Genomic DNA, 26,269 nt, shown 5'->3' with positions numbered 1-26,269 from the left:
CTTGGAGATGATGCTGGCACCTGAGCAAGAAGCAGGGGAAGCCACTGATCCTGCCCTGCAGCACACGGCTGGGGGGAGATGCTCCAAACACTCCCACAGCTCAGGAGTTTCTCCAGCACAAAGAGCCACGCCACTGTGGTTCCAACCACCCCAACCCCGCAGCCACCAGGGCTGTTCAGAGCCCTGTCTGTCCCAGCCTCCTTCCTTTCCCCACGCACCCATCCTCTCTCCTTCCCACAATCCGTGTCCCCACCCTGCTCCTCAGCCTCCTCCTGCTTCACCTTCCCATAAACCCACAGACATCATCAGGGCACCATAAGCAAATCTCTCAGCACGTCCACAACCCCAGCAGCTGCATTCCCAGAGCAGAAAGAGCCTGGCAAGCTGCAAGCTCCCACTATCACATCCACTCTTCCCAGTCAGAGCACAAGGCAAGAACCATTCAAAGAGAACGTAAGGAAACAAAGCACAAGCTGTATTTTATACATATTTTTCCAGCTAAAACCTTCAATAAGGTTTTCTCTTTCCTCCAGCTAAATACATTATATGACACACATACACAGACCCAAATACTTTTCATGTATCTAAGTTCAATGAATGATCACAAGAAAGTTAGGTTCATTAGGTCAAAAATAATACAGATTCCAAGCATAGAAAATTAAAGACAGCTTACAAAGGGTCCCAAGAACACCAAAGCATTCCCTTCCTGAAGGTGGTCATCCAAAACACGCACAGTAAAAAGCAGTTGGCACTGTAAAAGTGCAACTTGTCCCAAAGGCTTGAATGAAATCTTATTCCTTTAAAGGGATTTCAAGGATTGCTGGATTTTGCCTCATTACTTTAAAATATGACTGTGCTTAATGAAATCGGGCATCTAGAAGAATAAGGTTATACTATGTACAGTTTAGAAAAAAGGCTCTAAAACACTGTGGAATTTCACAAAATGCTCCATCTAGTCAGGTTTGAGGAATACTGAGCTGTGCTGCAGTTTGCCAGCAGAGATCAACTAGAAATAAGGATCACCCCAGCCGTGCTCCTCTGCTGCCCAGCTTCACCCCAGCTTCACCCCCCCACCTCATCCAAGGGGGTTCAGACACAACAGAACAGTTGGGCCACTCACTCCCAGCAGTGCACAGAGGAGGGGACAAAGGCAGGCACTTCATGCTGCAGAGGAACCCAGGGCTGCTGCTGAAGGTCAGAAACCACACAAGCAGTAACGAAGGCTTGTGTTTAGAGAGGAGATTCAGGTACCAGAACAGAAGTGCCAATGCAGCCTTACAGAACTGCTCAGCTCCCCTACATTTACACCAGCAGCAACACACAGAGGAGATTCAGATACACTTGTGCTAATTACTGCATCGTGTGAGCCTAGAGCACTATTGCTGGAACAAAGAGAAGGAATCAGCATTTCTCCTGGAGGAAAGACCTTTCACACTGCCATCTATCTCCTGTCCTCTGAGCTCTGTGCCACTGCAAGGGCGAAAGAACTGAAAGCAGGGAAGCAGACAAGTCCTACAGAGGTGATCGATGCGGCCGAGGCCAGCAAGGTCTAGAAGGTATTTTTCAGCTTGGCTGCCACAAGCACAAGAATCTCTCCAATCTTCTTCTGCCAGTTCACTATGTCTTTGGAGACATCACACCAAAGCTCCCCGTGGCGGGGTTCAGCGTTCTCACAGCGCTTCCTCACCTCTTCCTGTTGCTCCTGCACCGAAGAGAAACGACAAATTTCAAGTCTGTAATCGCTCTGGTTTGTTCTCAAAGGGCCAAACATTTCGTAGTCTTCTCCCTGATTCAAACACTTATCCAAAGCCTTCCTTTGCCCCCCCACTAAGGGCAGTAAGGAAGGAAGTTTTAATTTCAGCAGCAGCTCTCCTGCCTTGCTGGACAAACTGGCCTAAGTACAGTCAAGCAGGTTTGGGCTACCCCAAAGAAACTGCAGCAGAAATGTCCTTTGTGTTACTGCCCCACAGGTCAAGCAAGAGGCGTCTGTGAAGTCAGAAGATAACACTTCCATCATTTCACTAATATCAGGCAGTGAGAACTGCCATAGAGATTGGAAGTGTTCCTCCAGCTGTGCCCACAGGCAGCATGTGCTCAACACAGGACAAGCTGCACAAATCTAGCATCACAACTGCAGGAAAAGCCTCCCATGGGAAAGCTTGCATTTTACAGGAGGAAGATTGATTTCATAGGTCTTTGCATGAACTAGCATGACTGTGGATAGCAAAGCAGCCAGGAAGACAGCTCTGCTAATGACAATGCCTTTTAGAAATCACCACACATGTCTGTGCATGCTCATTTTTTCATGTGACAGCCTCAGCCTCCTGCCTGCAAGCCAGCCAGGCAGCAGCAGCGTGCTGTGCCCAGCACTGCAATTCCCAACACCAACCAGGGATTCCTGCTGCCTTCCCTGGCTCCCCGTGTTTCCAGGTGCACACTCACCTCTGTGCCATGCTGGAGCTCAAACTTGTAGAAGAAAGCCCAGGCATCTCCCAGGTCAGAATCAATCTTCACCGTTCGGTGGAACCATTCGCGGGCCTTCGTTATTTTACGCTCACTCCAGAATAATCTGTTGGGAAAAGCAAATAAACAAACATCCTCTCCAGGGGAATACAGCAAGCTGCAAGCACTGTGCAGGTATTTCATCTCTTTGTTCTCCCAAGAAGGAAACGCCAGGTTCTGTGCTACCCCAGGGAAGGGAAGAGACACGAGAGATCTGAGCACCTCCACTGCCTCCTGTGCTTACAGCCAAAGGAAGAGACAGACACTCCAAAGAAGGGCAGTATTCATTACTTTTTGAGCTCACTCCTTGCTAACTTAACTCTTTATCAGGTTGGACAGTGATAGGACAACGGGGAATGGTTTCAAAGTAAGACAGGGGAGGTTTAGGTTGGATATTAGGAGGAAGTTTTTCACACAGAGGGTGGTGAGGCATTGGAACAGGTCGCCCAAGGAGGTTGTGGATGCCCCATCCCTGCAGGCATTCAAGGCCAGGCTGGATGTGGCTCTGGGCAGCCTGGTCTGGTGGTTGGTGACCCTGCACACAGCAGGGGCTTGGAACTGGATGAACGCTGTGGTCCTTCGCAACCCAGGCCGTTCTATGACTCTATGATTTTAACTCATTCATTTAATTTTGCTGTGGGAAGGAATAGGATTATATACATCCAACTATTTTCTTTCTCTTCATTCCTTATTATTTCAAGTTGATTTTAGCATCTTAACAATTAACTTCAAGCAGTTGCAATCTTACACGTGTTAACAGAGCCACGACTGCATGCGACCACGCACACTAGGAATTGCTCTCCTGCCATCCCCACCTTACAGGGAAAGACAAGTATGCAACACTCCAAGCTCAAACCCAACCCTGGCACACAGCCCAACGGCTGCCATTTCAAAAAAGGCACTTGTGAATCCTGAAATTTCTCCCCAGTAATTAACCAGCTGAGTCAATAGTCTATTGGTTTCATTCCTTCGCATTAAAGAGTTCATTTGAGCTAGTAAGGTCCTTATCAAATCAAACAGCCATCCCTCATAAAGAGCTTAGCCAGCCATAAAATTATACAGCTTATGTGATTGTTTTTAAGCCCTATAATACTCTTGATTGTTCCGTGTTAAATAAACTGTGATTTAGAAGGGCACCAACAATGACAGCAGAGGCTAAACACCTGCAAGTGGTGGCCATATTCAGAATCATGCTTCAAGCTTTCCAGAGATGTGTGACTGATCACAGTATTAGCACACCTACAAGCAAGTCACAATGGAAGGCAGAAGCTGTTTGTGTTGGGATTAGCTGCTAAACTGCCTGAGGTTGCACCAGAAAGGGCCTAGAAGCTGTTTCAGCAGAAGTTAACAGTTTTCTCACTTGCTGTTAAGGCAGAACAAGGCAGCTGTTATCTGTCAGAACCCAGTGTTGCAGTCACTGGAGTGTATCCTACAGTTTTCTTTGGCCTATAAAACAGAGTTGTGAAAGAATTGGGCAACTCTCTGGGCAACGTGCTTTGTGCTTTAACCTCTGCTGGTGTTCACAGAGGAAGAGAAGGTTGTTCCAGTCCTAACTGCTGTGGGCTGCAATCAGATCAGAAAGGATATGGTGGGAGTCAATTCTAATTACAGCTGTTCATCACTGGAAACCTCACAACTTCATCTAGAGAAGCAGACAATTCCTAGTAGGCTATCTCTCTGTTCCATGAAGCAAACTACAGTGTGACTTGTAGTCTGCATTCCAGGAAGGGCCACAACTGAAAGAAAACTGACATAGCAGAAATCTGTGAAGGGAGAAGACTGAAACAGCACAGGCTGGCTTAAGATTAGAAGTATCTGACAATCTAGGATAGAGAGGAAGGATGAAGAGTACAGCATCAGCCACTTAAAAAGCAAACAACAACCGGCCAAAACGGTTCATATTTTCAGAAATACATCAAACATATGCTGTAAAACCTAAGTAGGCCCAGCTCACCTGAAAGCATGCCAAAATTTAAGGGGCACAAAGATGGTTTTCACAAACTGCCAATAGCCAGCAGTAGAAAAGGACTCTGTGAATGTCTTACTGTCCACGCTGCTTTCCCAAACCCACCAGAACAGCTTGAGGGCAGGCTGACATCCCTTGTTTTGAATCAAGGGAGAGCAGCAGATTTGCAGTTACTAGGAGACAGCTTGAGAGCTGCTTCTTGCTCTGAGGCCGATTAGAGCTGCTGCAGCCAGCATCACGTGGTCGTACTCAAGTGCAATGTTTCATCAGGGATGCAGCTACACACAAAAAAGCATCTTTACTACATCAAGCACAGGAACTTACTTGGCCACAGCCAGCAGAACATGTGGGTCATGCTCACACTTCTTCAGGGCATCCACACTCTTGGTCTTCCGTTGTGGTCGCGCTTCAAGGAAAATTGCCTCTGACCACAGGATTCCTTTTATCAAGTGAAGTAGAAAGATTGTTTAGTGTGAACCAGAGATTAATCCTCCCTCAGCACGTGTCATCAGGCCAGCGCTCCATAAAGCAAGCAGAACTACTGTGCCCATCCCAGAAGTCACCCCTGCACCTCCACCTCACCTCAAATCATTCTTTCAGCAGGGATGCTTCATTCAGTGCTCTGAAATTTAGCAACGAGCCCTCAGTTCTGAATGTTTTTGTACCATGACACCCGTGTGCATGAGCACAGAGCTGAAGTCTTTCCCATAAGACACTGCCCGCAGCGGAGGGGAACTCATCAGCAGCAGCAAACTGCTCTGACTGGAAAGCTGCAGTGGCAGGTGAAGTCCCACTTGGAGCAGTCTCATGGGTGCCAAAGAACAGCACAGTATTATTGATGCTGGCTCTCCACACATTCGACGAAGGACACGGGGCAGGAAAGCTGGGTTTAATCCCCATTGCCAAAAACAAGAAAGGAAACATGCTCAGAGGAGCATGAAACCTTCAGTTTCTAATGTCAGTCAACCATACCTGCTGATCACTTCAAGGCAAAGCCTGAAAGCTTGGGACTGCCAGGACTCTATCAAAGCTCACTTCCCATAAACCGCACATGGGAATTTACACTGACTCAGATGACAGCAGTGACAGACTGCAGCAGAATTCTTCCCTTCCTGTTCACAAGATTTACTCTTTACATACAGACTCAAAACACTTTCACAGACCTCTATTTTCAGGCCTGCTGAGGATACAGACACCGCTGTATTTCAGTTTTATCTTTTGTGCCATCTACCTATGTCAGCCATAAGGAATGGCAACCAGATCAGCAACTGATGGGCACAGGTCTCTGTAGGTGTCCAACAAACTAAACCTTGCTTTTTCTTCCTGGTCTGCAGAGTTTTAAGGGTTTAAAGTTGTTTTGTTTAAACAGAATCTGAGATCTTACTGCCTATTTCCACTGCAACAGGCAGATTCTGCAAAAGAGCCTGAGGTAGCAAACACAAGAAGCGTTAGGTCATTCACAACACAAGGCTGCTATTGCTTTGTTGACCCACTCACACAGCAAGCAGCTTGCAGTGAGTTTAGCCACAAAAGTCACTTAATTCCCATTATTTCAGTGGGGTGACTTAAGCAGTCATCAGTTAAACACCTTTCAAAACCCAGCCTGAAGGCAAACTAAAAAGGCTTGCTTGCCCTGTGGTAGTTTACTACTCTTCCTACTTAAGTGACATCTCTCCCATGATATCAACATGCTTAAAGAATTAAGCCTTCACAATTCTGTCAAAAATAAAAAGGAACATTATGCACTTTCTCCTCCGAACCCAAGAGGCAAATGCTTCCGTTGCTGGTTAGAACCAACTGACTTAGTTAAGGAAAGGCAAATGGGGCATATATCATAAGCTAAAATAACCAAAAAACAGGACTAAACGCTCATGGTACACAATCCCCTTATCATAACTGACTGAAATTTGCTGTCAGTGCAAGTTGTGAAGCACTCAAGCCTCAATAGTAGTATAATCAGTGCGGGCAAGCCAACAGCAGGAAGTCTCCCGAAGCCAATTATATTCCAATGAGACAAGGGAAAAAAAAACATCCTTTTCCCACCAAACTGCCTAATTATAGAAGCTTGAGAGACTTTCTTCAGTTTTAAACCTTGGCACAGACTTCTACCAGCTTCAGAGCAAAGCCACCCATATCCACCCTTATTTTGCACTGACCCTCTTGACAAACCGTGGAGCACAGAACCAGTGCTGCCACCACCAAACCACGTCCCCTTCCACGTGAGGCACTACAAAGCAACCAGCATTATTCACAAAAACCCCCAACACTCCCTTTGTGAGTGGGAAAATGACTGACACTTCTCTAAAATGCATTATTCTGAGCCGTGGCCAGAAAGGACACCTTGGGAAAAGATGAGCCTTCACTAACTGAGTAAACACAACTGTGCTTAAGGTGAACATGAGATCCAACCCACCTGAATTTGGGCATTCCTGCAAGGCCTTGGCCATCAGAGTATTTGCAATGTTCTTCAGCCCAGCTCTGTACTCCAGTCTCACAGACTCCAACCTGGTGACAAAGACACCCAGTGATGATATTTACTGTAACACATTCACTGTGTACAAATCCACTCTGAGTCATCTGAAAGTCACTGGCAATTACAAACACATGCCTGCGTGAACACATGCACATTATGGACTTCTTCCCACCCCTCTCCATTTAAAAATACATCATTTTACAATGGCCCAGTCAATTTCTCTTATCATTTTTAATCTACAACAGAAACAATGCAATAGAAACAAAAGACCCCTTGATTTTCATGTTCTCTACACTACAGCTATGCATAAAGAAACAACGGGTCCCCAGCTCCTTAGAGTAGCTACACTCTAACCCTCCAGAGCCCTTCTGATATTCAGAAGCTGTTAAACCAGAAGAAATGCTAGGATAGGTGAGAGCTCATAAGCTTTGTGAGCAAATACCTGAGGTGCAAGATGCCCAAAGCGTGCACCAGCCTTACAGCTCAGACTAAATTCACACCTACACAACTCACCAGAGATCTGCATTCTTTGGGTTCTTTAGACGAGACTTTTCCAAGATGGCCCTTGCTCTGGTCAGCTGCCCCACCTTCTCTTCCAGTCTGGACAGCAAAAGCCACAAGGGTATGGAATGGGGACACTTTTTCAGCTGTTTTAACATAATAACAAAAGGTAAGGTCAGTTTGTAGATCTGAAAACACTATAACCCCCCATAGAAAAGGAATTCCTTCCTTACATCTTCATGAGTTCAGAACTGAGCCAAAGGTGACCACATCCCTCAAATTTCTCCTAGTTAATTTTATAGCACTGAGCAATAGAAATCTAGTTTCTGCTATAACCAAAACTGCAAGTACACCAGCTATGGCTGAGCTATCCCAGTGCCAAGCACAAAGAAAGAATACATCTCCCTTAGCAGTACATCTATATCCTGTGCTCCACCTAGAGATGGAGAGCTCTAACAAATAACGAATTCACATCCACAGAGCATGCAGGAAACACACTGCCCTTGAAGCTCACCAAGTCATCAGGATACAGACACTGGCAGAAACCTGCTCCCTTGTTACTTTCAGGGCAGATGAGTTTCAGGAGCATTTCTACACAAGGACACCAATTACCATTTAAAAGACACAGGAGCACCCAGTGGATCATCTCTTTTTACAGTGCTTATCTAACCTTATTAGCAGGGTCTTCTGTTAAGTTCTGCTGTCAGTCCTTGCAGGTCTGAGAGAATTACTGTGTAATGACTTTCCTGCTAGCGAGTAGCCAAGCATACAGCAAACTCTCTCAAGCAAGAAAGTGAATTTTGCACGTGCAATACTGGCTAAGAGATAAATTCTCACTCCTTATTTCAACACCCTAATATTTTTCTGTTACTGTTTTAACCAATGATAGGGAGAAAGCAGAAATTACCTCTACAGTTAATCTGGAACACAGCCCCCTCCATCCTGACTTGCAGACAGACATCTGTCCATATCACAAGCACACAGCAAGCTTGCAATAACATTCATCTTACCCCTTGATTGTAAGCCTCCCTTGCTTTCTCTACCAGCTCTTTTTGCTCCTCGATTTGTCCCTTCATCATCCACAGTTTGGGGAAGTCTTCATAGTGCTTTAGGGCTTCCTCACAAAGCTCCTGTGCTGCAGCAATGTTTCCAAGCACCCATTCCAACTTCACAGACTTCATGAAGACCTGAGAAAGAGCCAGAGGTGTTTATCATTAGCAGCCACCGCAGGGGAAAAAAAAAAAGCAACAAGAACAAGGATTGTGTCAGTGCAGTGGATTCCCACGTTTGTGCATTCATTGGAAAGATATTCATGAGCTGCAGTTTGGAGCAGAAGCCTCCTTGACTGACAGAAGAGGAGGATAATCTAAAAGATCCAATTTTCCACATAGCAAACCAGGCTTTTTCTCTTACTTGGACAAATTGAAATGATTCTGTGTGCACAGCTAAATATTGACAACATTTATCACACCAGAAGTAACTGGGAGGTAAACACGAGGCTGTAACTTTAAACAGACCCGACGAGCGCTGCCTTTAGCGCAGCATAACTGAGCCTTCCGCAAAAAATACTTTCACTCTTTCCTCCAAGACACGCTTTTATGCAACAGGAACATTATACAAACAGCTGTAAAGTGGGAATTTCCTGACTTTTGCCATTTGTGTGAAAAAAAACCAAACAACTTGAAACCCTTCACTTGATCCTAGCCTCTGTTCCCATCACGCCACAACTCTGTGTTGCAATTTGCTGGAGAAGTGCTACGGTGCCTGCAAAAGGCAATGGCAGGGAGCCATCGGGTCAATCACTGGAGGCCACGGAACTGAAGGAGCTCCTGCTTACCACTCAGCTCCCCCATGGCCACGAGCAGCCTCTCCACCCCCCTCACAGCCCTACCCTTGCAGTGGGGGCACTGCTGCGTGCTTTTGCCAGCAGCCTCCTTGCTCTTTCGTATTCATTGTTTTCCGACTCCAGCTTGACGGCAGCCAGCCAGATCTCCTCGCTGTTGGGGTTGGCCTGCGAGAACACAAAGTGACAGACAAATGCATCCAGTGAATCAACAGCAGATTTAATCCTTCGTTTGATCCAGATTAAAATTGAAGTCAGAGCTCTGTCAATCCACATTAGGACTTTTTCTTCGCTTCAAGCTCCTCCCAAACTTCTTTGACCTTTGAAGTTCACAGAAATTCTATGAAGCAGATGCGCAACACAAAGATATATTTCAGTTGAAATGCTGGATGCCTCTCAACTGTTGAAAAGCGTTAATGCTTCATCTCCTGAACTTGCAGTTCAACTACTGCAAAAATCAGAGAGTCTGTCACAGTGAGACCCTCGCTTCATTGTCCCTGAACAAAATGCTGAAGCTCAGATTCCCAGCAGAGGGCTGTGAAAAGCACTCCTCCAGGACAAGTCATTTCAGTCACAATCATATCAAGAAATCTTCAGAATATTCACAAAAACAACCAAGATCAAATTTAGGAAATAAGACTCTTTCACCTCCTTGCTGAGGAGCTGCCATTTGTTTTTGCTCCTCAGCTCCTGAGGTCTCGTTCCACATCAGAACTGTACCTCTCTGCCCATCTTCCAGCATCCAGTGGACAAATCACTTTGCTTTAGAGCAGTGGATTTGGTCCAAACCAAGGTAAAACAGCAACCTCACTAATTGGGGCAGATCACTACCCTGTCAAGTGCGAAGACAGATGAGCAAGCACAAGACAGTGCAGATCCATGGCTGGGTATGGTAGAAACAACGGTACTAATAGTAATGATCTGTGAACTCAACTTGGTGTGGTAACACTAAGAGAGCAGTAATGCATTCTTGCTTCCAGCTTACCAATATTTTACATTTTTGAACATTTTTGACAAATAAAACTATCAAAGAACAGAGGAAATCTCCTCATATCAAAAGGTGGCAGCAATCAGGTGAGCGCTGACAACACTACACAAATTTAACATACCCACCTGGAAAGCCAGGGCCAAGATGCTTCTGGCTGCTGGCACATCTCCTGCCAGCCACTTCGACTTGGCTCCCATGAGCCACAGAACCTCTGCTTTGGGACAGTGAGCAACAGCTCTCTGCAAAAGAGCCTCCAAGGATTCTCTGAGACAAGAAAGAGCAAGTTAGAATCGCTCGAAGCGCTGCCAAAAGCGAGCTCTCACACTCGGCTTCCACTATCACTCAGTGCTATAAATACTGTTGCAAAGTCCAACGCTGTAAACCTTGATAAGCTGTTTCATAACAAGGAAAGGGTGGGGTCTTCTCTTCCACAAGTGTTCTGAAATCAGTGCTCCACAAACGGCTCATTGTTCAGACACCTCTGTTTGATGGCTGCTGCAGGGAGGCTCTGAGCATAAGCAGCTCGTTTGTCTTGGAGAGAGCCAGCCTTCTAAAGAAACCTCAGCAGAAACTGAGACAGGAAGCTTTTCAGAATTATTAGATGAAGCTGGCCTGATCTTATTGACATTTTCTTCCTCCTCTGGGAAATGCACTTCATGTAGAACAAGGAGCTTAAAGGCCAGCCACCACCGGGAAACACGGGAGGACAACATCAAAGGCAAGGACACACTTGTTCCACAAGCATGACACATAACCCTGCCTCCACGGTCACTTCCACACAGCAGCCATGTTAGCTTTAGCAAGACTAATTCCATCTGCATGAGGGGTTTACTATACAGACTGCTTCGTTATAAACTCCGTACAGAAAGACTCAGATGTGTGGAGTTTCACAAATAAACACCAAAATAAGAGGCCTAAGCTGTGACAGCATAATACTCATTCATAATTTGACATTATGAGAAAATGCCAGAGATGCTCAGACTCAGTACTAAAGCAGTTTGTCTACAAAAGCTAACCAAACACCTGCTGCATTTCTTGGCAACGTGCTATTCTGTATTCCCAATTTTTTCAAGGAATGCTTTCTCAAAGATGACCATCCCTACCTCACTTATTCATAGCTACTTCCATCAAACAGCCTCTTTACGATCTCACAAAGAAAATAAGCAACCTGACCACAGCAAAGGTCTGCAAACAACGCCACTGAGCTCTCACCAGCTGAACTAATTCTGCCTGTAGAACAGCACACTTCATGGCTGACCTTGTGGCTCTTCTACCTTCCCAATCTATCACCTTGCACGCAGAAGGAACCAGACTTTCAGAGGATGATGCAGTGCACGTACCTCGTTCCGTGGTTCTTTTCAAAGTATGCTGCTCTCAACCACACGCTCTTCTTGCTTGGGAAAACTTGCAAGGCATAAGCATAAATGGCTCGGGCACATTCCAGAGCATTATGAGCGACACACTAAGGAAAAGCAGAGCAGAAGTCAGCTTAAAGTTGCAGTGAAATCAAGAGCAAGACAGAACAACACACGTGTAATTCAACACAGAACACGGAAACTTACTCCATGAATTGAGGCATTACCTATTTTGATATCAGCTTTTGAAAAGGAAGCCCAGAGGAACGTTCCAATTGTCTCTCCACGTATTGTGACAAAATATAATTCAGTTTGCAGTGCATATTTAAACTACTCCCCAAATACAAAGAAAACGTGGTAAAACTTTTATGCACTCTGCTCAATCCTACATCACCTCTTCAACTACAACGTTTACGCCTCAAAACTCAACTCTGAATTTGTTGAACAAGACCTTAATCTTCATTGACAGCCCATAAAAGAAAGAAATCAGCAAACCATCTATTAAGAGTCACCAACTTCCTGCTTAATGAAGGCTCAAGTCTGAAATAAAGTTCTCCAGAGGCAGACTGGCCAAACACAGGCAGATGCTGTGCACACCACATCCACTTTCAGTGATTAAAACAATCTTACTTTCCTGGCTCCAGTTCCACTTCCCCCAGTTTAGAAAAAAAACCCCACAGCAGCACAGCTGGACGTACACTGTCTGCATCTTCCATCCAGGTGTGCTTCCTGTCTTCTTCCTCAATCCCAATCCCAATCACAGCTCGCATGATCGCCTGGCACGTGGCCACACTTCCAGCTTTATCACATTCCTCAGCATCCTGGGGACAAGAACAAGAGCTGCTCATTTTGAGACATCAGCACAGTAAGATTCTGCAACACCAACTCCTGATCTACAAGCACACGAGGGGACATTACAGATCACTGTGTGTTACAAATGCCTTTACTTAAACGCATCCCAACACCAGAGAGCACACCCACAAGGAAGGTGCTACAGCTGCACACAGAAACAATCTGAATGGTGACAACGTGTGACCTTTCCAGCACCACCTCTGGGTTGGGCCATACAGAGATTCTGCCAATAAGAAATGCAGAATTAGAGAAGAAACTGTAGCATCACAACCACTGAGCTTCCTGCAGCTTTGGGTTGTTATTTTTTAGGTCTGGTAACAGAAATGGAACAGCTGTAAGTACTGAAAAGGAACTCGCTGAAAGACAAGGATGCAAAGGGTGGTGTGGTGCTGCTTTTTAAATAGAAAAATTGAAATCAATCTTTAATTGTTATAGTGCTGTAAAGCAAGTTGTAACTCATTTAGATGCTAGCAAGAATATCTGTTTAATATTAAATACTTTGTTAATTATTGTCGCTCTCTTAAACACTAGCAGGAACATTTTGCTGCCTGGACCCGCTGCAAGTGGTACCAGTAGTAAATTGGTTTATAGGGTTATTTTTAAACACAGCAACTGTAGATATTCAGAAGGAAATTTCTTTTAACTTGAACATCAAGCCACTCACTTGTTATTTAACCACAGTATTTGAGGAGTCTCACTAACTGGGACACTCAAAAATCGCAGTTTTCCAAGGTGACCAAATCACTGAAATCCACAGAACTTTTTGCTACTTTTCTAGCACAAAAGTTCCAGAACAGGATGATGTGTCACAGTGGGATGAACCTGCAGAGGCTGTGCTCTGTAAACATCCTCAGAAAACCTGGCTCCATGTGTTAGCTGTGCCTACTTTGCACGGCCTCAGGAGGCACTGTGAGCCAATAAAGGACTAACAGAATATTTCCTGTCTGCTGCATGTGCAGTATTTGTATTGACTTCTCACAACACCCTCCAACAAAGACCTCTCTGGCAAACAGGTGTCTCTTAAGCCAGAAAAGACATGTGTAAAACACATATAAATCCTTCACTGGAGGCTTAAAGCTTCCCTCCTACTTGAAGCAGCAGCTGCTTCGACTCAAAGCTGGTTATTTTCCAAGAAGTAAATCTGACATTCCACAGCTCAAGCAGCATAATGCCATCCCAGTGGATCACTTATCTCAGCCCTTGGCACTCCTCAGTGTTTTAGTCACCTAATATTTTTCCCACAGGGACCTCCACTGATAAGCCCAGTGCAAAGCTGGGCTCTAACCTGGCATCAAGAAACAGGAAGCTTCAAAACAGAACCTGAAGGGTTCACCCTGGTCACTGAGACCAGCCCAATACCTGTATCCATTGCTCTCTGTTGATCTCCACACCGTTGGCCCTCAGAGAAGTGATGGCTCTGTCGATGATTTTCTCCACCATCTGGGTGTTTCCATTGGCTTCCTCCAGCTTGGCAGCAGTAATCCAGATGTGACGATCTGTTGGAATATTCTCACGGGCTTTGTTAAGGACTTTACGAGCGTTCTCATATGTCTCCAGTCTTGCCAGAGCAAGCCACAGCTGCAGAGCAACACAATATGTACTTTAGATTAGAACAAGGAGACGACAACGCCTCCGTATGGCAGCAGCAGCCTGAAGAGCTGAGCAGCTTTATTCTGTTTGCTACCAGTTGGCAGCTGTCCTCATGCTGTACAAGCAGGCTGTGGAACACCAATGCAGAACTAGCAGAACCAGAGTCCACCTCTGTCCTCAGAGCTAAATCCTGATCACCTCAAGGTACTGTCTTCATTTGGCAGGCTTATGCTCTAATATTTACTGCCTATAACCCTTTTTAAACAGCTGAATAGAAGATGCTTTGGTTCAGCATTCCAGAAACAAGCAGGAAAATTTACACAGGAAAATGAAGTATATAATGACTACTAGACAAGTCAAGGGGGGAAAAAAAACCTACAGTCCAGTAGTGATCACATCCTTCTGCCTGGCAGAAAACTACGGCGCTCACCTGCCTTCAGCTTTCAGAGCTCTACTGCTAACCTAAAGCAGAATGCAGGGGGTTCTGCATTGGACTTTTCTCAAGCTTACTTCCACACTAGTAGGGCAGCACTCCACAGCACGGCTCAGCATGATTCTGGCATCCTCAGGTTCTTCCAGCTCCACAGCTGCCTTCCACAAACGCACCGAATTTGGAACATGCTCAAGGGCTGGAGAGGCAAAGACAGCAATGCAAATCAGGAGAAAGAAGTTTACCAAAGACAAATGCAGTTTTCAAAGACAATACATTAAAGACTTCGGCCCATTACAGATAAATTCCCTGCAAGAGAAAAGGGAGAGAACTGTAATTCTATTAACTCTTGTTTCAACCATGGGAACTGAAAGCAAAAATAAAAGAATAAAAAAATAAGAGACAATAAAATTCTAAAAAAACAACTTAATTTTAATTGGAAACAGGTTGGCCAAGACAAGGGCTTTTCCAACTGCAAGCTGTAATTACATCCTGCAGTAAAACACCTGGCTGAGCAAAGCCTCAAATCTCAGCATGGTGAAAGGGATTTCTGTACTCTGATGAATACCTGAGGTATTGTTTTAATACATACAACATGGATAAAAAAAACTCCAAATATGTAAGGTTTCAGTCTATACTACTTTAATAAAGAATTTAGACTCTCCACAATTTCCATGCCTTACATTAATGTGCTACAGCAACTCAGGACTGAACACATCCTTTACCAATGGGGAAAGCATAACTGCAGAACCAGAGAGACGAGGAAAGTTGCATCTGAAACTGTTTTGGAATTAGCCTGGCTTCCAGGTATTGCTGTTCTTTTAAGCACTCCTGGGAAGGCTGAGGCACACTGCTGAGCATGAACTTCAGAGCACATCTGAGCTCTACAGAAACGCACAGAACACTTACAAATAGTGTGCACTGAGGTTTTGGGCATTAACCATTCCACCTCAAGTCTACAGCAGCAGGAGATTCTTCTGAAGCATTTTAGGTGAATAATATCAGCTTGCAAGAGCTGAAAGCACTGCTCAGCAGGACAGAGCGTGTTTTTGTAGATAGAGCATTCGATTTTTACACCTTGAGATGCATTTTGAACACTCAGCTGGCTGTCTTTAGACAGGCTTTAAAAGCTCCAGAGGTTCTGCTGGATGGTAGGAACACACAAAGCCAAGAGACAGAAGAGAAATACACTGTGAGAGATCACCCCTCAGTGACATCACCTGGCCATCAGCCTTCTTTATTTTTGAGTAAACACCGGGTTAAACTGCCTCTTATCTTAAGGCTGTACGTCCAAACAGTTCCAAGTGCTGCATTGCTGATGCTCCCTAGACAGCACAGGGGCACTGTGAAGTTGATTCCTAACACACAGAGACTGCAAGCAGCAGGATAAACTGTATTCCAACTCCACCAACAGCTTTGTGTCAGAGTTTAAGCAGGTGGTTCCATAAACTGCAACAGGATACAATGCTTAAAGTGAAAGGACAGACTCTGAGCTTAATGCACAAGTAGCTGCTTTCACACAACATGCTTTCCTTCCAGAGCTGGACTTACAAATCTACTTCTGCTCACATAAAAGCATTCTCTCATTCAACATCCATTATTACTCTTGCAGAAGAACGGGGTGTCACAGGAGCAGTGTTCCACAGAACAACACACTGTTCAGCCAGGGGAAACAAAACAAGCTACCAAACAGAGCTTTGAGTGCTCTAAGAGGCCATTTCACACCCAGATGCAATTTACACACAACTGTAAGAGGTAGAAGGCAACTCACATCCTTTGAAGCCAAGTCAACCTAACGCTATAGACTGCATCACAGGGATGTATTAAGTGTATTAAATACAGATCCCTTTCCCTGGCTAGATTAAAGTCCTGAGACATAATCAATGTCATTTGGTTCTTGTGAATACAGCACATCAATTTAAAGTAATCAAAGAACACTGTGAACCTGCAAGGAAAACTTGGGTTCAGGACAACACAACAAACTGCTGTTGGAAGAGAACAGGTTTAGGAAAAGATGGCTGTTCCATGAAAGAGAAAAACCTCCCAGTTCAATACAATAAAGACAAAAGGTTTTAAAATAGGCACCACACCAAAAAGCTGTTTGTTGAGAACACAGAAATCACTCCACTAAAACAAATCTCAAGGCCCACAGTGATCAATTACATGAGAACTGCAGAGCCTCTAAAGCTCTTCCACCAGAAATCACTGCAGTTTCCAACAAATTACAGACAATCCAAAACTCATACACAGAGCCTGACGTGTTTTCTACAGCATAAGAGATGATGGTCAAAACACCCTTTTTCCCCCCTCAGATCATAATTTTTGAATTGCTTTCATCTGCATCTCTAATCTTCACCACGTTGGAATTGCTTTCAGTAAATAAAACATTGCTTTGCAATTGCTCTGTAACAGCAGCTTTCTGCTGAGAGATGTCTTACAAGTGTGACAGCCACTCTACTCTGACTCAACAGCAGTCATTTCCATACATTATTAACAACTATTTTCACTAAGAAGGCAAAAGAAGAAAAAGCATTTAAAATCCTACAGATATTTCTTGAACGATTTACAGCACAATACAAACAGAGACTCAGGCTGTGTTCCCTGGCCCTGCAGCAGCTCTCACCTTTCCTCAGGACACGCTTCTTTGCACGGATATCTGTCTCCAGCTCTGCTGCTCTTATGTAGATTCGGACAGACTGAGGGAGGTGACGGACAGCTTGGGCCACAACAGCCTTGGCTGTATCTCCAGGCTGAAGCCGAGCAGCTTCTAACCAAACATCTTCACTCTGTCAGGACAAAAAAGCAGCCTTATTTCATATCAAAAGGATTACTGTGAGCAGGAACACAGAACTTAGCTTTTAGCTGACTACGGGTTCTTTTAAGATTGCACAAAGTGAAGCAGTATCAGCCCATAGCTAACAGCAGCTTAACAGACCTGCTGCTTGTAACCACGACCTTCCACTGTCCTGCAAGGATCAGCAGGGAAGCAAAGCAATTCTGACCTTGGGGCACATCTCAGTTCCTTTCATGATGAGATTCCGAGCCACCTGCAGTTTGCCAGTGACTTCTTCCAGTCGGGCTGATGCTATCCAGGCTGGTGGATGATGAGGATTGGTTTCTCGTACTGATTTCAGGAGCAAACGAGCTTTTTTGATATCACTAATGAAGGAGAAAAGACAGGCAGGAATGTTTTCAGCACGCTAGCAAACAATTCTTCTGAATCATTAAGTACTTAAACTTGTTTTTCCACAGCCCCCTCAGGTGCACAGTACCTGTGACCTCACACATTTCCATGTTGGTGACAACTTACATGCTACAGCTTGCTAATACTAACATGGCAAGTGCAGAGAGAACTGGTTTAGTATTTAGGTATGATTATTTATGAGCTACAGCCAGGCACTTGCAGTTGGAAGCTAATAAGCAACAGCACTGAGTTAGCTCACATTTTATCACCAAAATTTGCACGTTCCAAAAACTCACCTGCCATCCTTTACAAATTAGATGTTAGCTGAAAGCCACCCACTCAGCCAGATTTCCATTTATATGCAGGATCACAGCCATTATGAAGAGGCTTAATCAGCTAATCCTTCTTAAACTTACTTGATATCTCCTCCGTGTGTGGGAATCATTGAATTCAAATCTGTCAGATATCCTTTCGGGTCCACCACAGTCTGCCCACTCACAGAATCAGACACCTGGGAAAGTCAAGTCAGCACCACTGAAGTGATCATTCACAGCCCCACAGCCCTCCTGCACACATTCAAGATTGGAAAAGACACTGCTCCTATACAAAGAAATCTTAAGGCATTTACCTGGGACCAAGGAACCAGCAGAACAAGTCCTTACCTGCTAGCTTTTCCCCCCCCCCTCACTTCTAAAACACATGGATTTACTTTTGACTTAGTAGTTAAAAATATAGCACCATTGGAAATACAGAAAGCAAGCAGTGAGTTTTCAGTCACTAAAAGGACTTTTAGCCTTAGCAGTTAAAGCCCATCCTTTTAGTGCAAACCAGATTTAAACAAGAAAATCAATAGAATGGAAGTCAACAACACAAGAACGATGTTCTCAGCATTCTGTCCTGAATAAATCCATACATAAGACCAAGAGGTCATAGCTGAGCTATTTCTCCTACCTACCATCCAAGGGAAAGACAGGCTATCCTAAAAGCAGGCCTTAAATAGGAGTATCCCACCCACTCCTGGTACACCTGCAGCAGATTCCTTCTAGCACGCTCACCTGGCTCAGCCTCATATCCATCAAGGTGTTCCTGGCTTGGCCAATCTTCCTCATATCCAATTCACCTGTCCCAGGTGTCATTAAGCCTGGAGTCATTCCTCCTGGGTATGGAGTATTCAAGCCCCCTGGATATGGGGTATTCAATCCACCAAATTGCTAGGAACAAGAGTGAGAGAAACAAATTCTGAACATGTTTTCTGAGATGCCAGAAAAGAATGCAGGGTCTTCGCCCACCTGCCCTCATTGACTGCCAGGCATAGATGCCAGTATGCTGTCTTACTTCTGACCCTTTCCCCTGTGCTGATGACAACACAACTAGAACAGCAGCTTCCTTGAATCACAAGGCATTTCTTACACAGGTTTTACAAATCAGAGGGTAATTACAGATTTAGCCAAGTCAGCAAAATAGGAACAAGAAAGTAAATGAAAAATCTGAATACAAGCATGAGCCTAGCACATTTAAACATCAATATCCACAAAGAAATCACAGACATCTGGTGCTGATTCAGGGCTAGCCAGCTACTTCTGTAACTGTATGACCAGAGCATTCCATGGCAGCACAGCAACAATCAAACCTGCCTTACTGTCAACTGAAAACTGAATTTTAATGCAAGCCCCCGGGATGAGCAAACCACTAGGAGAACTTCATTTGCTGTTTCATTTCTTCAAGACTTCATTGCAACAGAAGCAGACTTTGCTTAAGCACTCCACAATTTCATTAGCACCATTCCACAGCCAGAGAAAAGTAAAACTTTTTGCCTGCTTTTAAGACGGGATCCAAACCTTCGCCGTCCGTCCTCGGGCTCTGTCAGCTAATGGACACGTGCTGAAAGCTCCTAGCAAGCACAGCAGTGTCACACCCACAGTCCCTCTGACAGACCCACAGACTACAACAGGACTTTCGTTAACCCCTGTCTCCACTTAGGAAGCACAGCTCAGACCATCAGCTTCGTCTCCATACTCACCGTCTGCCGCGGGTCCACAGATGTGTGATTCTCCCCGGACTGCAGATGCTTTGCAAAGAAGCTGTCAGGGACAGGAGTCAGCTTCTCATAGCGAGGATTCCTCTGGCGTTTGTTCCTGGCATCACCAACCTCTGGAATACTCAGCCATTCCTCTTCTGTGACCTCTGCCAGCTTCCGCTGTTCAAACATGAGTTTGTCATCGTTATTTCTTATAGACATGTTTTTCTTCAAGCTCTGATCACAGCCCTTAATGGATCTATTATTTTTTTTTTCTTTAAAGAATTCAAGATGAATTAAAGACTTGCAGGTCAAATATCAGATGTTTTCCTAATTAAATGTAAAAAAGAATTACATGCACTTAATTATGACTTGGTTTCAGTCCATTCTGAGATTCCAAATCAATCTGTTCTTAAGCACAGTGCTGCAAATACACAAATTAACCTCAGTGCCTGCAGCAGCACGCTTTATTACTAATCATTAAGCAATAGCTTAAGTGGCATATTTTATTTAACAGAAGATTTAGAGTCAGTAGATCCCTCTCAACTCCCATTCCAAAGGCAACAAATTATTCATCCTCCAAAGATGAAAAGTCTATTGCCCTCTCAAGAACCAAAAGTAACAATTACCCACAAAACAAGAGCATACATTTACATTAATGTCACTAAGCTGTGTAAGCACTGGAAAACACTCAGAGTGAAGAACTGTATTCCCACTTGCCCCTAAAGTATCTCACAATCATCTCCTACAGCAGTAACTCTGAATGCAGCTCTCAATAAAGATCCTCTTGCTTTCTCAGGAAAGTAATTCTGATCTGGAGGATAATGGAGTACTTGAACAGAACCAGTGCAAATTAATGCTGAGCAGGCACCTCCCATAACTCACACAGACATGTCACAGGCACTGAACACAGCATTTTTCCTTACTTTCAAGTCTGAGAACTGCTGCTGAATTTTGGGTCGCTCCATTCGGTATTTTTCTATTTCCTCTTTTTCTCGTTGTTCCCTTAGAAAAAGGAGCACTGAAGTTATGCTCAGTCACTTTAAGCAAAGCACCACAGAAAGATGTGTTCCAACTGAAGGTAAAACCAATTTTTCCAAGCACGGATTACAAACAAGTGTGACAGAGGTCCCTCATCACATAAGGCAATACTGTAGCATAAGAACAAACATTCCTAACCAAGCACACTTCAGGATTTACCACCCTCTTAGCTGCAGGCCAGGAGTTTAACAAGCTAACTAACACTGGATCACAAGATGCCCACATCACACAACTTTCCTAATGATCTCCAGCATGTTGTGCAATATGTGAGGTGTCAAAGCCATTCCCTCAGCATCTCCCCAGATCACCTTAATGAATGACAGTGAACAATTCAACCAAACCAAATCCAACTCCAAACCCACTCTCACAGCAAGTTGTGCAAAGCACCCACAACCTTAAGCTTTAATGCCACCATGTTTAAGATGCAGTATTTAAACAAATAAAACTAGTAGACAAGGATAACATTTACAATGGAAAATGGAGGAGGCAGAAGAAATCTTTGAAACACAAATGAACTAGAAAGCATTCCATATCAATGCTGTAATGAATCCTACCTTCTTTCTTTCCTTCGTTCATCCATCCTTTTATCCAGAGCAGCATAAATAGCATCTGCTTCCTCATCGTCTTTCTCGTAGGGACCACTTGAGAACAGGCTGCCAGCATATCCATTGAACTACAAATGTGAAGGAAAGGAAAAGCAGCATCCTCAGTTTAAAGCTCCTGTTATGCACTTAGCACAGCCAGCTGTCACCCAGGACATTGAAAATGGGTGAGCAGGCTGTTCCTCACAACACTGCATCACACTACACATCCCTTGAATGAAGGCAGCTTTCTTCTACCATCCCTGCTGTTTATTATCCCTCACCATTCCAAAAGTAAAACTGCTTCAAAGTTGCTTCTATTTCCAATTTGCTTCTGTTAAGCAACAAACAAAAATCTTGTGCATTCTCTTCCATCAATAACTCTTTAGTCTAAAGACTACTGAAAGCAAACAAAAAGAATAACACAACATTTAACTAACCAAAGTGGGATTTAAACACCAGAGACTGCACAGGCCACATGAATATATATCAAAGCACAACGGTTTAGATTTCATTTGTGAAGGAGAACAAAAAAGCACATCCTATAAAACACATCAACTGATGTTTTATTTATGGACCTCTTCATGAGACTCTCAGTGCTCCATATGGATAATAAAACCACAATATGGAGTCCAACAGCAGAATAAAAAACTGCAAACACACGCCATTATGTATAATAGACTTTCAATAATGTAAAGGAAGAAAAAAAGAGTTGTCAGGAGACTACAGGAAATCCTGGCCTTGAACCCTCAGCTCATACAGAGATTCAAAGGAAGAGAGCTGGGAGCTCAGGGATGTCTATTCTTCTTGGGGAAAAGCATCCCTGGGTCGGTTACCAGATCACCTCATCGTAATTGGTGTCATTCAAATCTTCATCATCATCATCAGCCGTCTGATTCTTCTTCATCTGATCCCCCACCGTCCTTTTCCCCGGCGGGGCATGGCGGTCATCCACCGGGTCGTTGGCATCGCGTGCGGGGCCGATATCAGAGCGGGTGGTGAAACCTGTGGCTCTGCGTGGGTAAATCAGAGGCAGCTCTTTAGCAACTGTAACCTCACTGCTACGCAGCCAGCCAGAACTGTTACTTAGAGCCAGGTAATAAAAACATTCTGTAAGCACATCATCAGCCAGCTCCTACCCCTACTGCTCGTACAGCCAACATTAAAAAGAAAAATTTAAAAAAATTTAAAAACAATCCGTTCTTTTGTAGGGCAAAGTGTAGCTACAAAGACACCGGGATCACAATGCTGACACAATGCAGAAGACGGCCCACGGGCTGTACAGCACTGCGGGGCGCGGGGATGGGAGGAGGGGGGCTGAGCCTTCAGAAACCAGACAGTCGGGGTCAGTGCTCCCCAGGGCGCCATTTGTGGGCCCCGCAGGAACGGGGTGCTCCGAAGAAGTGACGCAGCCTGAGAAGAACCACCCCGCAAGGCGAGGATGCTCCTTCATCGCACCGCCCGGTAGAGGAGCGAGAAAAGAACAAAACGCGTTTCCAAAGGAGGCTCCGCAAGGCCCGGAGCCGGGCTGCGAGGGGCAGCGGGGCTGGGGAAGGCCGAGGGGTACGGAGGGCCTGGCAGCGGACTCACCCGCGGCCCAACCCCGGCACGTAGCCCAGGGGAGCGGGCATGCCCAGGAACGGCTTCTTCTTCTTGTTCATGGCGGCGGCGGGTCAGCCGAAGCGGAGGCGGCGGCGAAAGCGACAGCGAATGCGGCGGAAGCGGCGGCGCGAGTGGGCGTGGGCTACCCAGAGTGCAGCGCGGCACTTCCGCTCCCGCGGGAGGCGCAGGGAGCAGAGCGCCCCCTCGTGCTGCGGAGGTCTCGAGGAGAGGCGTTTGAGCCGAATGCGCATGCGCACAACTGCGGGCACCTGAATGCGTGCTCACACGCGTGTGCATACGCGTGTGCAAGCTCACGGGCAGCCCTGCACAGACACCTGCACGCTTCCTGCACTTGTGTGCTTTTGCATACATATCGGCAAGCTTCCATGCATACATGCACGTTCGCACACATACTTCTATAGGTAAACCCGGCACCTGTGCATGCCCATTTGCATGCGCACATACCTGCACAGCTCCCTGCGTGTGTGCACATTCGTACCCGCGTTTGCATGCTCACACCTGCACCCTTCTGCGCACGTGCGCACATTTGCACACGTAGGCTCAAGCGTGTGCTCTTCTGCAGGCACACACACCTCATGTGCACACACATCTGCAAGGACATGCGTGCACGCAGCCTCACACACCTGCACAGGTTGCCCACTCACACATAGTGCACACACACACACACCCTTTGCACTCTGTGCATGAAGCATGTCCCCGTGTGTGCGCGCACGTGTGCTCCCTCACCCCAGTGCCCCAGGGTCAGCTCTGAGCTGGGCAGCATCCCCAGCACTTTCCCTCTGTTTCCCTCCAGCAATCCCTCCTCTCCTCCCCCCTACACTGCACCCAACGAAGGGCACTGCAGCACTGGGAGCTCTTCGCTGATTAATTGCAAGCTCAATCCCTCTTCTTTTGCTTTTGCAATTAGTGGATAAGATGATGATTTCTCTGTTTAGAAGCGGTGGTGCCTTCCTGCACTGGGGGCCACAGAGCAGAAGGGAGCCATCCTTTGCCCTAAGCAAAGGGCAGGAGGGGGAGAAGTGGGGCTGGGGTTGCTCCTCCACCCCTTTGCTGCCCTTTGGGACTGTTTGGGACAGTTCCCTCAGTCGGCACAGTGCTGCGCCGTGGGATGGATGCTCACGTACAACAGCCCCAGAGGCTCTTTGTTCATCCAAGGGCACCCAAAATGCATGGGGCAGGAGGGCACAGGGGCTGCAAGGGGCTTTTGGGGTCGGACCTGCTTTTGGAGCCATCCTTCCCTGCTGGGTTCCTGAGCTCCGAGCAGATCACAGCAGCTGCAGTGAAGACAAATAGCCCCATTCTGCACAATGGCAAACCCAACCCCCAGCCACTTACTGCCCATCTATTTTTGGGTTTGGCTGGAGCTGAAAAAAAAGAAACCTCCCTTTTGCCAAGCAGTTGGGTGCCAGCAGAGCTGTGGCATTTCCCAGCTGTGGGGCAGGATTTGGCCTCAGCCCATCTGCTGTTCCCCAGCTCTCACAGCCTTTATGGCCAGGCTCATACAAGCCCAGGGCTGGGGTGGGTCTTCTGTTCTTCTGTTCTGAGCGCACGGTGAGGGTGGCTGGGGGCTCCCAACGTTCTCTGCTCACACATCTGGCCAGAGCCTGCAGCCCAGGCACGGCTGGGCAAGGAGCAAACTCACTTGTAGGCTCAGTAAAATCAATCCTAAATGATTTTTAATAATCTTTGTACACGTTCCCGGTGTTTATTACAAAATACTGGGTGCAGGAGCATCAGCAACTGATGGAAGCTGAGGTTCGGAGCCATACCTGACCATAAAGTGGGAGCTCTGCACAGTTTTCGTTTTCCCAGTGCTGTTGGAGCAGAGCAGTGCAGCACCCAGCCCTGAAATGTCTTCACCCACTGGTGTTCTGCTCTTTTTAGGGTAGATGTGGCACCGAGGGACACAGTCAGTGGGCATGGCGGGGTGGGGTTGGACTTGGGGATCTTGGTGGCCTTTAATGACCCTGTGATTTTTGATTTGGGTATGTAAGGGTTCCTCCCAACACCAAAGCAGCCAGGTCTGAACACTGGCACTGTGCTCTGACCTGCCTGGGACAGGCACCACAACTCCCAGAAATGATGCTGATAAGGGCAGTGCAACGCCCTCCCATCCCCAACATCCCCATGGCTCTTCCTGCTGGTGTCCGGCTTTTCCAAGTCTGATTTCTGCATTCCTGTAAGCTGGCATCTGCAGGGGATGCAGCGCACGTCTGCGCAGACACGCGTGGTAATCGCTCACAAAGGCTCCAGAGTGAAAAATCATCACTTAAATGGGAGCACGTCCCTGCAGATCCCAGGGGGCCGGGCAGCCCTGCACAGCCCCTCACAAAGACCCCTCTGTCCCTGCCTTTGGGGCAGGAGGAAAGCAGGACAGGGGCACCCGGTGTTGGGGCTGGGGGTTTGACATGTCTCATAGTGCAGCAGGGATGCTGCTGTGGGGATGAGACAGCTGTGGGGCTCATTCATACCCCTGCAGTGTCCCTGTTTGTCCTGCTCAGCCTACATGTGGATGGGGGTGTCCCAAACCCAGGGGGTAAAGCAAAGCAGATCAATCTGCCCTACACCCAGGGCTGTGCAATGCCCTGTGCAGAGGTGTTGCCGTTTTGTGCACCTTGAATTGTTCAGATTTCAGATGGGAAAGGGAGAGAAAAGGCTGAACCAGAGGGCTTGGATTTAATCCCCACCTGCTCAGCTGCTAAATTAACACTTTTGGAGCCTGTTCTCACTTGATTATCGCCCGGTGCCGTGAAATCCTCTGAGGACAGGATGTCCTATTTAGCAAAATCAACGCAGCGTTGGGTAAATAGACTTTCTCAGGTTTTAATTAGTCCCATGCACCGCTGTGTGGGGGCTCCCAGGACGCGGCTGCAGCAGCTGGTCCACTCCAAACCAAGCCCATGTGCTGCAGGGTGGTGACATGGCATCCATTCTGCAGCCACCCCTGATCCTGCTGTGGTTCTCAGAACAGAGCTTGGAGCAGTGCTAACGACACCTGGCTCGGGCTGGACCGAAGTCCTGCTCTGGGAGAGAGGGACAAATTTCTCCTCTGAAAGAAGCAGTGATGAAGTGGCACAGCTGCCCAGGGAAGTGGTGGGGTCATCATCCCTGAAGGTGTTCTGGAAATGGAGTTGTGGCACTGAAGGGCAGTGGGCACGGTGGGTTGGGTTGGAGTTCAGCTTGGGGATCTTGGAGCTCTTTTCCAATCTCATTGGCCTTGTGATTCTGTGATTCCCAAAGGGCCTGCTGATGTGGGCTTGTGCACCACCAGCTTGCAGAGCTGGAGCCCAACCCCAGCCCTGTCTGCAGTGCTATGGGTTTTA

General features: G+C 46.3%; 1 protein-coding gene across 1 annotated transcript; it reads right to left on the bottom strand.

The window, feature by feature from the left end:
• Positions 1–454: 454 nt before the first annotated feature.
• On the bottom strand, positions 455–23,059 carry PRPF6 (pre-mRNA processing factor 6). Its single transcript, XM_052683568.1, has 21 exons — positions 22,914–23,059; positions 22,168–22,336; positions 21,297–21,415; positions 20,628–20,706; positions 19,705–19,881; positions 18,740–18,895; positions 18,101–18,195; positions 17,503–17,659; positions 17,124–17,286; positions 14,581–14,699; positions 13,840–14,058; positions 12,327–12,449; positions 11,614–11,735; positions 10,399–10,537; positions 9,334–9,453; positions 8,453–8,629; positions 7,455–7,588; positions 6,882–6,973; positions 4,793–4,907; positions 2,443–2,569; positions 455–1,702 (listed from the first exon to the last, which is right to left on the bottom strand). The coding sequence occupies exons 1-21, from the start codon at positions 22,982–22,984 to the stop codon at positions 1,550–1,552; spliced, it is 2,826 nt and encodes a 941-aa protein (XP_052539528.1). The 5' UTR covers positions 22,985–23,059; the 3' UTR covers positions 455–1,549.
• Between the last annotated feature and the right edge of the window lie 3,210 nt (positions 23,060–26,269).

Source organism: Tympanuchus pallidicinctus, unplaced genomic scaffold (assembly GCF_026119805.1).
Source record: "Tympanuchus pallidicinctus isolate F22 unplaced genomic scaffold, pur_lepc_1.0 scaffold20, whole genome shotgun sequence".
Lineage (NCBI taxonomy): Eukaryota > Metazoa > Chordata > Aves > Galliformes > Phasianidae > Tympanuchus > Tympanuchus pallidicinctus.
This window is presented reverse-complemented; position numbering and strand designations above follow the sequence as displayed.

Excerpts from the sequence above, each read along its gene's own strand:
- PRPF6 (XM_052683568.1), bottom strand. The coding sequence starts at position 22,984 with ATGAACAAGAAGAAGAAGCCGTTCCTGGGCATGCCCGCTCCCCTGGGC. Across the intron at positions 18,196-18,739 it reads TGGATATGAGGCTGAGCCAG|GTGTCTGATTCTGTGAGTGG; the intron begins GTGAGCGTGCTA and ends TGACTTTCCCAG. Across the intron at positions 17,660-18,100 it reads ACACACGGAGGAGATATCAA|TGATATCAAAAAAGCTCGTT; the intron begins GTAAGTTTAAGA and ends CTCCTTCATTAG.